General features: G+C 37.1%; 1 protein-coding gene across 1 annotated transcript in view; it reads right to left on the bottom strand.

The window, feature by feature from the left end:
* Positions 1–1,110: 1,110 nt before the first annotated feature.
* LOC149081142 (uncharacterized) overlaps positions 1,111–14,149 on the bottom strand; it is a 43,840-nt gene continuing 30,801 nt past the window's right edge. Inside the window, exon 2 of the mRNA XM_089237313.1 lies at positions 1,111–2,467. Within this exon, the coding sequence (XP_089093439.1) occupies positions 1,532–2,467 (936 nt within the window). The 3' untranslated portion in view covers positions 1,111–1,531. The remainder of the gene's footprint in view (positions 2,468–14,149) is intronic.

Here is a 14,149-nt window from a genome sequence, read left to right as displayed (position 1 = left end):
TAATTTTAGAAATTTTGTGCTTGAAATGTTTTTCAAAAAAATGTGTGTGTAATTGAAAATTGTTTTGAACAAATAGGTGTCGTGAATTGACAAAATAATGTGTATGGTTTGCAGAAAAGTATGGAGGGTAAATGTCATCAATTTTAATTTTTAATTAAAGAAAGAAGTTAAAAATTAATTATAAGACGAAATAGGATATATTTTATGTTTGATGAATGGTGAAAATGAGTGATGCATAATATTGTATAATATGCAATATAAAGATATAGAATTTTACGATCGTTTTTGGTCATAGTCATCTTCCACTTTGCGACATCTTAATTGACCATTGCGATGCATCTTGCATTTTTAAGCTCATTAAAGCCACAATAAATTATAGTTTTCTACAATTCATGTCATTGTTTTACGTTTCACGTTGCTTTTTATCATGCGCAGTTTTATTTTTTTGACATGACAAAAAAAATGACAATTTTTCTTATTTTTATATAATCATTTGTTTTGGCGCAGTTTGACCAAATTGGTCCTTGCTCCAATAAATCCAAAATCCAATTCAATATATAGAAGAAATTGGGGGAATTTCCCTGACCAACGTTCGTTAAAAAATTGGGTGAGGGAAAGAGAGATAATAAGAGTGTTGGAAGATTGACCGATTCTACGTGATGGCTGAGAGCACATTGAAGGGCTTACCAATTTCTATTATGGGGGTTTTAAATGGGGGGTCTTAATTGGAAAAAAAAGAAGTTATCCTAATGTTCAGTAACAGTGATCATGCCATTAGGGATCTCAAAGACGAAGGAGATGCAGATCTTTAAAATTTAATTTTCATCTGGTGCTCTGTATAACTCTGTAGCAACACAATCATGCCATTAGGGATCTCAAAGACGAAGGAGATGCAGATCTTTAAAATTTAAGTCATGGTAGTTAAGTCTGTAGTCATGGTCATGGGATCCACATTGTAATTACTTCTAAAAAAGATTTCTTGGTGGGTCATCATGTGAACGAAGAAACCATCAAACTGACGTAATTCATTAAATATCGAAGTGGGGGGGGGGGGGGGTTGCTAGAAAATTTCATCCAAATTACAAAAAAAAGAAAGAGAGAGAGAGAAAATCGAATAAAATGAATCTTAGCTTAGGATTGCTAGTTTTATTTTCAAAATTTTATTTTCAACTGAATGGTTCTTGTTCTCGTTCAACGAGAACACACACATGCAAATCGGAAGAATTTTGAAGACAAAAAATGTTCGCAAATGGAATACGTGTAAATATTTCGGCTTAGCCTAATAGCACTCACCTGGTGCAATGAATTCGAATAAACTTCAAATATGTCCGAAAGTTACAAAAAGAATAAGTTTTCCTAAGCAGTGGCGATCTTCTAACATTCTGTAGTCCATTTCTATGTCAGACTTCGCACTAATGATAATTTCCAAACTTTTCAGCCAAGAAGTCTCGATGAAGTTGGTGACAGTGATATGTATCGTCATCATTGAAAAATGAGCTGTGCTGTTTTTTATTGCGTTTAAAAAGTTTCTTCATTTTATGATCCACACTTGACGAGATCCAGTGTTTCCAAAGTCTTCTAACCCAGAGGTTATTTTGTACTTTTTCATCTTTGGTGAGCTGCTGGCAGTTGAGAGTATGTCCGTTTTTTTGTCTTCCGAGAATAGACCTTTGTTTTTGTTCTTGGAGACAATGACGAAGACGTCTGGGTTGGAAGAAAGAGATAAGTCAGCTGAACTGTCACTTATGTCGCCCGCATTGATTGAAGGAGCCATCAACATCGAAGATTTAGAGGGTGACAGAGAATCTGAAAACACATCGGAATTCGTAGATGCAGAGGGTGTTGCAGAAACATCTGGATCCTCTATGACAAGTACAGAAGGAAGATTGTCCGAATTAGGGATGTCTAGTAGCTGTCTGACTACAGAATCTGCTAGATTCATGTTCGCTGTTGTCAGAGTGGGCTTTCTGTATCTCGGTGGCAGCTTCAAAGTCTTTACCTGGACATCGGGTGGCAGTGAAGATAGTGAAGAAAGGGAAGGGTAAGTAAGAGGGGGCTTATAGTAATTTCTGTCAGAAGTCAACATAGAAAAAACAAGAGATGAAGGCATCGCTGTCATTGGAGGCATGAGCGATATACTACTAGACAGCGGAAGGTTGATTTTCGTATTCGGAGAAGAATAATATCTTTGCCAAGGAGAAGTTGTGGCAGATCTCGGAGGTGCCGGAGGAGGTGCTACAGGAGATTGAAACATACCCGGTGGAGGTGGCAGATACTTGGAATAATGTCTCTGGGCCGATGCTTTGAGTGGATCTCGTACGAGCTTCATGAGCGGCTTTAGCGGGTTAAGGGAGAACTTCGTATTTCCACCAACTCGAGATTTACTCAGTTTCAACTTGCTTAGTTGTGATTCACTGTGTGGTATGTTGAAAACTAACAGCAAGACTACTAGGAGAAGCTGATTTCTCTGAAAAATAAAAAAAAATAGTTTTAAATAATTATTCGATAGGACATCCCTCCCCCCCTCATATTTACAGTACAGCATCGGTTCCCAAACTGAGGGTCGTGTTAATGTACTGACCCCCCCCCCACAAAAAAAAAAAAAAAAAAAATCAGAATATGCCGAGAACTGCGACAAAAGAAGGGGTTGCGCTTCTAAAAAGCTTGGGAGATATACAAGGCGTAACGGGGCTTATGTAATTTTACTGGCGAACCGTTGTTCTAGAGGTATACTTCCAATTAGTACTCGGGTATGTCATTCCTGTTCCAAGAGAGTTATTAAAATCAAAATGCTAACTTTTTATACGGACACCCTGTGCTCAAGAACCCGATTGCAAAGTTGATGCCCTGCGCCTCTCCTGATTCCCCTCCCCCCCCCCCCAAAAAAATAATCCACGTTTCTAAGTTCAATATTCACTGTGATATTTGAATTCGAAAAAAGGAGGGAAGTTGGGAAAAAACCAGTGTTAATTGTGGAGAGAGAGAGAGAGAGAGAGAAAGAGATAAAACGGTTTATCAGTATTTAACACTGTTTTTTCTCCAACTTTCTTCCGTTATTACTTAATCCTTTGGAACATGAATAACATATCTGAAAACTACTGTTCATTTGGATACTTTTCCTAATTCAAAGTATGCTTCTGGGTTCAATGGCTCTCCAGTAAAATATCACACACGCCCTGTTACCTATGTCCCAGTGGCGTAGCCGGGGGGTGGGGAGCAGAGGGAGCGATTGCTCCCCCAATCAAAATTTTGCCTATATTGGCGCCTATTTTTCTAAATGACTTTTGATCTTTAAAAAAACTTGAAAAATATTGACTTTTTCATTGACTAAAATGATGAATAAGGGGGAAAAAAATCTACATTTATATTTGCGCTTCTTGTAGTTTCACAGTGATTGGGTTTGTACTAAACCTTAAGAAAAGAAGGAAAAAACAAAGTTGAGGTTTTCATTACCATTTTTGCCAATTGCTCTCAAGCTCTTCATCTAGAAGCATGTTCAGATCTCAACCTCTGTTCCCCACCTTTATCAAAGGGCAAAATCTTGCCCGCTTCTAGCTGTAACTTTTTTCTCTTGCTATTGGTAATTCTCGGTAGAGCTCCTAGAAATACCTTTCGTAGCTATGAGGATATGGAGTTCACGAAAGCTCATTCTGTTCTGAAGGGCCACCAAGGGCATTGACCAAGGCGCCTTTTGAAGAAATTAGGCGCGGGAACCTATCGTGGACAGACCACTGAACCTATGAATTAATGGCTAGGATTCAAGCTCCAAGATGTATTGCCTTTCCTTTGGGTGCCTTAGGTAGAGCTTGAGCTCCTAGAAATACTGTACTACTTTATGTATGGGTGACTTAGCTAGATTCATAGTGCCTAGAAATGCCACGTTATCTGCTGGTGCCTTGGCAAGAGCTACTAGCTTGTAGCTTGTGTATAAGGCAGTGTCAAAGACTAGGAAAAGGTGGAAAACTGCTATGAGCTTTCGAACCCTAATAAACCAAAGATTTTGGGGCCAAAAGGGGGTTCTGGAATAGTTTTTCTTAAAGGTGGATAAATAAAAACCTATAATCTTGGGTCAATAGCGCTCTGATATGTAGAGAATGGGAGAGGAAATTATAGACTTCTATATTTGTACGACAATATATTGTACCATATTATACGGTGATAGTGCATAGTTTCACGTTAAAATGCGACTTTTTCAGAAACATAGTCTTTTTTCATAATGTAGTGTCTCTTTTCTATGAATCACTGTTTGTTTCATCATTATGCATATAAACAGCAGTGAGCGGAATCGGAGAAATTATTCCTTGGAAAAAGTTATGGCCGGTGTGTTTGTTAACTCATGACACGTATATCTCCCCTCCAATTAATCCAGTGTTTCAGAAACTTTTGGCACCCGTGCCTCCCCCCCCCCCCTCGGCTTCGTCATCATTTGTCCATGACTGCCCAGAATGGTCTGATGCAGGGGGTTCTCGAACTTTTTCCACCCGAGGTGCCACTTTCCCCTATTCAATGATTATCCGCGAGCTCCGCCATCTTCCTGAAGCTGTTTAACAAAACATATTTTCGAAGAACCTTTGTCAGGGTCACCGCTCCGTGGCGCATCTGATAAAGATTGGAGGCGCACCAGGGTGCCGCGGCGCACAGTTTGAGAATCCCTGGCCTAATGTAAAAAAACCCACTACTAAGTACTGAATAAGCACGCATCAATACACCAACGCGTTGAGACGTCCCTCAAAAAAAGAGTGGCGATGAACCACGAGCACACACACTTTGAGAATTCGTTAATATTGCTGAAATAATATAAATGCACTATATATACTCATCGCTTTTTAAAGCAGAATTCCGGGCGTTATTTGTTTCTTTATTTTGCACAACAACACATAGGTGGTCTACACAGGGTCGCCTTACGAGCATCAAAGGGACTTTTCTAAGGCCTTCTACCTGTTCAGAAATTCCTGCCTAACAGTTCACACTCTCCAAAAATTTTAACTGGATCTCATCTTCATGAAGTTCCTTTTGCACTTGATGCGCCTGGAATTGCCCATGTATAACAAAAAATGTTTAAAAGTAACTGAAAATACATACATATAGTATTTCAGAAAAACAGAAAGTGTCCACGAAACGTTCAGTCTACTCTTAAAAAATTAGTGTTTTTTTCAATTATAGCGCTTATCTCCGAAGGCTTACGATACTTTCTAATATGAACTATGGCGTCGTAAGGTTTGCCAGTACTTACCTGAAGGCTCTCTGGTCAAATTACGAGGGGAAAAATCCAAGAACTTATTAGTCCAGAAGGAAATTCTTAAACTGTGCGTCACCAACCTTTGCTGGGGGTACCGCGGAGCATCCCGAAGATATTTCAAAGAGATTCTTTGTTAAACTGCTCTGGGGAGCCGCAGACAAACATTGATTAAAGTAACGGTGCACCGCGGATGGAAAAAGGTTGAGAACCCCTGCGCTAGTCTTTACCATTAATCACTCATATATTTTCATTCTTCTCTAATTTGTTATAAAACACGTCGCATGAATTTATTTCACTAGAAATAAATATACATATACTATGCACAATGCATTTTTAAGTTTTTCAACTTCGAGCAGAAAAACTCCCCCTTTAAATAGTATCTCCAAAGGAAGCCGGTAGATAATAAAACAAAAAATATTGTATAATAAAATATTTCAATAGATTCATACACTTGCCATTTTCACTTCGATTCGGAAGATGAGCAGTGACATTACAAACACGCCTCAGAGATACTTAAATAGATTACGGACACATACGACAATTTCCGGCGCACACTAATTCGTTTGAAGCAGTGGTTCCTAAACCTTTTTGGATTCAGCCACCCTCTGCTTGTGTGTATGCAATCTACAGTAGTAGTATGTAATAACCACTGCGATCATGATGGATTCATCCCGGTCTGAACCTCACTAGTGGCACAGTGGCGGTTGACTGAAGCGAATCTTTTTTTTCAATTTCTAGGTACGAATGCTAACCGATCTTTCGTTTGGAAAGCCTTCCCGCAGAGAGCAGGCAGGCTTTCACCGTGGTATTTGCATAACACGAAAAACTTCAGGCATCTGCCAGTTTTACTTCTAATATGGAAGACAGATGACAAAACTTCTTAAACTGAAACCATGCATAACTATGACATCATATATACGTTATGGTCACGCACATGGCGTACGCAAAGGAGGGAGGGGGGGGGGGTTTCTGAATACGCCTATGGTCACACATAATATAAGAAAGAACTTTCCGGCATGCATTAATTTATACAAGGATGACGTCACTCCCCACTACCATACGAAAGTTTTAACAACTGGCTGTTGCGAAGATATATTTTGGAAAGAGAGAAAATTCAACTGCCCCCAGTGAGCTTGGCCTGAGTCTGGTCCGGCCGTCCATGTACGGTCCCTTTCAGTGTACACGAGGAAACATTGAGAGATTCGGTGTCTCTGTAGTCTAGGGCGTTCACTCGGAAAGTGAAAGGACGTTGGTTCGATTCCCCGCAGGGGCAGTTGAATTTTCTCTCTTTCCAAAATATATCTTCTCAACAGCCAGTTGTTAAAACCTTCGTATGCATTAATTTGTTAGAAATTCCATAAGACAAATGTCTTGGAAGTACATGCGCGATTGAGTAGAAGCAGTGTACATGTGATACACGTGCTTACGATAAGAGTGTAACATGATAAAAGCGATTAAATGGAAGCATGAAGATTTCTCTGTACTGTCATATCTCGGAATAATTTTAGAGAAAGAGAAAATAATTTTTTTCCTTTTTATTTTATTCTCCTATCATTTTTTATATTTTAATCTAAATTTTTTCCAACTACTTGTTAGGGTGACTTCCCAGTTGTTTTTGGTGTTTGCATTTGTTAAAATACACAAAACATAAAATGGAATTTACGTTTTTTTTAAATTAGTTAAAAAGTTAAAATGCATTAATCAATTGAAAAGTAATTAATTTAATTTAAAAAATAACATCAACTGGAAACAAAATAAATTTGATTTTTTAAATTGGGAAATTTAAAGTTCTTTCCACTAATGCGTAATTTTAAGTTTGCGCCTTAAGCACGAACAAAAAATGGCGCCTTTCACAATTTCGCTCCCCCACGGACCAAAACCTGGCTACGCCACTGTATACACCCTGTATAATATTTCGCAGATTATAAACAATGACATCACGAAAAGTTCATAAAACATGACAATAATATAAATATGAAATGATATTAACTGATGCGTACAAATACAAAGGCCACAACAGGCAAATTGCGCAACGAGGTGGCTGAAAAACGATGCCCATAAAAAATATGGATGTCAAATATCATCAAAACATAGCAACCTATATATATCATATATCACGAAAGAAACGACTAATAATTAATACTATATAATACAATTTTGTTTTATTTTAGTTCAAATTTGTTTTGTAATTTTTAAAGCTGTTTAAAATTAAATCAAATTCAAATCCTTTTCATTGAAATGATTTTAGTATTTTTCTCCGGCAAGAAATTCGCCAAAAATAGAAGCAACGATTTCACATCAATGTAGGGGGAGATGCCTGGTCGGTTAAAATTATTTTCCATGTGTGGATTTGAGATTAGTTTTCGTGATGCTATGTGTTTACAATATAACAAAAGCCGACTTATATATATAGTACAGTATATGAAGATAGGGGACATTTATGAGGGCATTGGTGTACGCAAAGGGGGGTTTTGGAGTTCTAAACCCCCCCCCCCCCTTGAGCCAAGATTATAGTGTTATTTTGCAGGAAAAAAAGTAAAAACCCTCCCCTCAGAAGGATAAAAAATCTGAAACCCCCCCCCCTCGAGAAAATTCTGCGTACGCCTATGTATGAGAGAATACTGCATTTAGTGAAGTTATAGAGAATCAAAGCCGAGAAGAACTTTCTCTAACTCTTTATCATCTCAAATTGCCATACATTCGGCATAACAATGGCAGCGGCGAAATTATGTTTTGCATTTTTGCCATATAATTTCCAACGTAAGATTGTTTCAAAACATTCGAAGAGTTGAAGAAATTTTTACATATTCACACAGATGAGGTGCAAAACCAAATTAAGGACTCGAAGCTTTCCGCTTGGGAATTCCTTCCTGCCTGTTCTTGGGAATTGTTACGATTTCCCGTTCCCGAAATCTTGAGAAATTTAGTCAAGAAATCAGGAAAATTGCTTTGTGTTATAAATTATTTTCCAACAAATTAATAGAAAATATTCGTTAAAAATTTTATTAATCTCCCGTAACATTGCTCAGGAAAGGAAAAAGCTGGAGCTTCCAGTTTCAAATCTTCGTAGAAGGGAACCCTGTCAAGCGCGATCCGTACTGTACAACTATATTTCTCTGTATAACTAGAGCAGGGTTTTCCAACGTGAAAGCTCGAGCGTAACCCTTCATGGTTACGAAGCTATTCCGCAGAACCCTTAACAAATTTTGAATATTTCTTCACTATAAAGGTGTCCCAAAAGTCTGCATTCGCTCTGCGTAACAAGAATCCTCGCTTGTAGAAGATAAAAGTGCCAAAAAATATAGCCTATATTTGTGAGAGTTACACATAGTGTAACCATATAATCCATAATTTTACGGGGCAGAATTATTTTTCATAATATTCAGCTATTTCATTGTTTTAAAAAAAATATATTTTTTTTTTTGTCAAGTTTGCTAAAAAACTCACTTTAAAATTTTTAAATCATGAATTCGTTATTTTAACATATGCATCAATGAAAATGTCCATTTGTTTTTCTTTTTTCAGTTAGCCATCCTAGTTATACACATTGATTTAGGATAGCGAAAAAAATGTTCATTCAATCTTTTTTTTTCTCCACCACTTTCATTTTGTGCACAATAGGACGAATTAGACAGTTACTTATACAGTTCACAGCCGATTCCGAAGGGCTTTTTTATGTCTTCTCACCACGAGGTTTGAATGCCAACAATTTGGTGTGCAGACTTATTTTTATAGCAATGTGCTGTTTGATCAACATGGCACTGTTTTTGCAATAGTTCCTTGTATCTGAAAAAGAACTGGCAAGGACAAATGAGGATATTGAACACATGACATCTCTGAGCAACTTGTGGCAGAGTTTGCGAGTTTTATTATCGACTTTGCTACCATATCCCTCTGCTATTTAAGTAGTATTCCACAAATACCCACGGTATTTTAATCATGACAACTGATACACAAGTATCACTGATTTTTCGTTTAAGTATTCAAATTAAAATTCACGAAATACAAAAAGCTGTCAAAAGAACAAGAAAATAGTAAAAAAAAAAAAGGTTTGATAAAATCAGGGCTGGAACTGGGGAGGGGGGGGGGGGGTAAAGAGGCAACTGCCCCAGGTGGAAAATATCAGGAAAAAACAAAATTACCGTTGGAAAATTATAAGAATTTGAGGTGGAGAGGGCGGCAAAATCATGTTTGCACCTCCTCATAAGAATCGTAGTTACGACCCTGGATGAAATGGTCGTTAACTACAAATAAATAATATTAACAAAAACAGGACAAGAGGAAACAATTACTACTCCCTGTACTTGGTCAGCCGCATTTTCAAAGAAATTTCAATTTTCACGATTTTCACCTTTGTACGACGTTTTGACCCGGTCTCTTGAACGTCCTGTAAACCAGGTTCCATTTGCGGTAATGAATCTGTAGAATGGGAGGGATATAAAACTTCTCTCTCAGAGCCAAGTTAGAAAGTAAACCTTTTCCTCTGCAATCTTAAGATTGCTATTTAGGATTTACTATTCAGAAAAGCGATAAGAATCCGATACCATGAAGCTCAATTATAGATCCTAAGGAAGAGAGGTGGCCGAGGGGGGGGGGGACACACAGAATGCAAATTAACAATTTAAAAGTTCCGAATCTTTGAAGAAAGACCCTCATAAAATCCAAATGTATGTCTTGAGAGTTTCGGGAATACCAATTCCCAGGAAGTCTTCTTGACTTGTTTTCTGAAGTAGTTGTGTGTGAGAATAGGAAGAAAAAAAGAAAGGAGACAACGCGATTATTGTTTGTCTCCTAGTGCTCGAGTGGCGCAGATTATTCCAATATGTTCTCTGAATTGTTTAAGAGTACACGTTCTCAACAAAAATAAAAAAATTGCTTCAGGTGAGACAGTAACAAGAAATTTTTTGAAGCTAGCAGGGTTCCGGGATTTTTAGGGTTCCGTCCCTTTTGATTCCGCGGAACCCCAATAAAGCTCTCCCGGACCACCGGTTGGAAAATCCTGAACTAGAGAAACTTATTAAAAAGCGTGAGGGGCAAAAATGTTTTCTCTCTGTTAATGGGGGCTAATTTTTATGAACATGTTTGGGGAAAGTGGAAACGCAACAGATGAACGCAGACATAAAATTCTCTGGACAGATCATACAAATCTCTTGGGAATACGCGAGGGTCACGTTGTTATTTTAAAAAAAATGATGATACTAACTGTATTTTTGAAATTTAGTCAATTATTCTCTTGAAATTTTACTTTTACTGGGAAAAGAAAAAATACAATGAGACATTAAAAAAAACACGATTATTTATATTTTTTCTTTCATCAATTATTGACACGATATGTAGCCGATATGTTTGTTTTCTATACTACCAGCAAAAAAAAAATCGATAAAAAGTATTACAAGATGGTTATTATATTTTTCAAATTATGTAGGGGTTTATATTAGATATTTTTTAAAAATTCTTGGTGGATCGGTTGTATTCATTTCATCAAAAAATAATTTCAATCTATTAATTTATATATATATATATATAAATATATATATATATAAATTGAAACTTTCTTTTCTCTTCGAATTTTTCAAATCTAAACATATATTTTTACGCGTGTAAAACTTGCTGTTTTTGTATTATAACAGCAATAAAATTAAAAGAGCGAATAGTAATACCTGACTAGTGGGATATCATTTATGTGATATTGGATGGTTTTAAATCAAATCGGCGATGATCTTATAATAAGAAATGTCCTTTATTTTGAACATCGCTTGACCTTGGACATCTTTTGTGATCTTATCATGGAAAAGGACAACATTGTACACTGAACGCCTGCTATAAATAATATAAATAAACATAAATAAAATACTTTGTAAAGTTATGAATATATACAAAGTTGGCTGAATTTAATCAATGGGGTGGTTTTTTTAAACAGCATCATTATTTACCTTCAGACAATGGAAATTCTTTTCATTACCCTTCTCAATTCTTTAAAGCTTTTTTCTAGTACGTCGGAGTCAAATTTATACTGTCAAATTTAAATCCGATTTTCGTAATCTTTTTAGCCGCGACTTGAAAAACAACAGAATTAACCCATGGATCTATTTCGAATTTAAAAATACGCTTATTAAATTTAATAATAAAAATGTTTTAGTTTTGAAATTTCGGTAACCAGTGAATGGCGTTTTAGGTCCACTGTCTCTTTAGTTAACTGGGCAACGAGAGCTGTTTGGAAGTCCGAGTCCGTCTGCAGTTTGGTATGTGGTATTAAATTATACAGTGATGCAAGTCATCTCGCTAGGAATCTGTCTCGACTCCATTGCATACCCTCGAGGACTTCTGTATCATGGCTTCATTGGCCTCAATGAGAGAGGCTATGCGAATAACGGCATCGATGTCCTCGGGATCCAGGTGCATTACAAATCTCTGTAATCCTGGATTCAATCCGACCAAGAATTGAGATAATTTTTCCCTGTCTGACAGTCTTTTCACTTGTTTGTCATCTGAATTGCTGCCCTGCAAGAAGCCAAAGGCCAATCTTTTTAACCAAGATGAAAAATTCTTCACCGATTCACCCGACAGTTGCCTACAAGTGGTAAATCTTTGAAGCCTACAAGCTAACGGAATCTCTTCCTCAAAATGCGTCAAAAACCTAGCCTTGAAAGTCTCAAAATTAGTTTGGGACAATACATCGGGGTTATCGACAAGAAATTCTGCTGTCTCACCCTTCAATTTAGCTTTCGGCGCAATTATCTTCAATCTTATATTCTTATTATCAATTATCTTTTCAAGATCACCCCAATTCGCTAATGCAGCCATATTCACCAAATTTTTAATGAAAACTGAAGCTGCTAAAGTATCTTCAGCTCCACTGTAACTCCCTAACCATTAAAACCATTAAATTTACGATTATTGAGATTATTGCGTTGTGTCGCCTCCGTCAACAAAAGAAAACAAATAATGTAATCAAGCAAGAGTGTCACCAATGCCAAATTAATTTATTAAATTATTGTTACGAAAAATATCAGTAGCGCAATTTTTGAAGAACCCCTCGGGACAATAATCTCCTGTTGCTAAACCGGAAATGTAAAGATAAACACTCGAATCGTGTGAAAAGATCGAGTCTTCGTTGACCTCCAGACTGGTACTACAGTAGAATTTCCGGATAAATAAGTTTGTTTAAAACGATGGGAGGAGAGGTGTTGTTGAGACTTTAAGGCTCAGTGCGAGATTTTTATTTGTCAATCGCGTTCTGTCCGCTTGTAAATACATGTAAAATACAGTAGCTGTTTTCTGTGAATAAATCTGTGCGTCCTGAAAATTGTGTCATCCTTTGCTTCTTTCAAGGACTTGTGAGAAATTATCCGGGACATTATTAAATAAAATATGAATTATTTAAAGGAGAAGATCCAACATGCTCATTGATACAGAACATATGTTATTCAGACGTGTCGACGTTCTCTGATTGAGAGAGATATATACATATAGGGTGGGCGTTGAAAATTTAAAAATTCACAAAAACCGCAAAAATTACCGAAATAAAAAATGGTTTGCCGGGTTAGCATCGCTGGGTCACGGGAATTTCTTATAAGTCAGGAAAAAAAACCCATTGAAAAACAGTCGATAGGTGGCGCTGGCGTACACAAGTTAAAGTAAAGTTACGCAAATAACGAACAGAATGCCTGCAAATCGTTCATTACGGCAGTATGTGTTCCACATGACCACCACTATATTGCAGGCGAGTCACAAATCCAGCAACGGCAGAGTGCAGCAGGCCTACATACACGGTTTACAACGGTGAACTGGTTGTGGATATGGAGCGCAAAGTTTTTATAACCGTCTCATTTGCATATTTCCACCGAAGTCGCTCGTACCAGCGCCACGTATCGGCTGGTTTTTTAGTTATTTTTTCCTATCTTAAAAAAATTCTCGTGCCCTAGCTATGCTAACCCTGCAAACCGTTTATTTCGGTTATTTTTCCTGTTTTCGCTTATTTTTAACGTTTCTACAGACTTCTTGCCCACCCTGTATATGGATTTCAATTAAATTACATTGGCACTCGTGCCCAAATATCCACCTCTCCGATGCATCGGAACTTTTCTCCTCCGTCCTTGTGAAAGCAAACTGTATCACACGCTCCTCTCGTAAATTTCGCTCTGCAACTTCCTCTTTGCACACCACTACGGGAAAAAAAACCCCGTTTTCCCCAATACCCGTTCTTATATAGGCTAGATTACCGGTATTATACTAGGTATTACCGGTTTAACTAAGAAAATTGCTTCGTTCCTTTCGTGTTGGCGATTTTTATATGTGGCATCACATCTGATTCTGGAACACAATCAACGTCATTAGCGGAATATGCATGTTGAATGAATCAGGGCCGATCACAGTTACAAATTGCCTCGATGAGCTCTAACAATTACATTTTAAAATTTTTACGACATCTCATTAATGTTAAGAATGTGCGTATGAAACAGTAGTCCCCTTTTCAAAACAATATTTAAAAGAACAAACAGTAAAACAGTAAAGAGATGGCTTTCATTTTTAAAATTTAGAGCTGGGGGGGGGGGGGGAGATCATATTTTATATAAGAGCATCTCAAAAAAATGGGCTGCAAAATTAGTAGTGACTAGGGCAGCGTCAGCCTGAAGTTCGTCTCTGTAAAGAGGGGCCCCAGAATAAAACTTCATCTGAAAAAATGACCAAGTTCTGCGCAAATCATGCAGGCTATAATGCATTTCGAAAGGGTAATCAATATCTTCCTTGTATATATATATATATATATAATTAAAGTATTTAGTAAATTATATTAGTAATTATAATTAGTAATTTATATTAGTAAATTATGTGCATATATATATATATATATATAAAGTAAATTTATTTACATTTCAGCGCGATAAACATCAACTGCAGTCACAAGGT

This window comes from Pholcus phalangioides, unplaced genomic scaffold (assembly GCF_987345545.1).
Source record: "Pholcus phalangioides strain wild (caught in Gottingen) unplaced genomic scaffold, Ppha-v1.0 ptg000010l_1, whole genome shotgun sequence".
In the NCBI taxonomy this organism is placed as follows: Eukaryota; Metazoa; Arthropoda; class Arachnida; order Araneae; family Pholcidae; genus Pholcus; species Pholcus phalangioides.
Note: the sequence above shows the minus strand (reverse complement) of the source record. Positions and strands in the feature narration are given on the sequence as shown.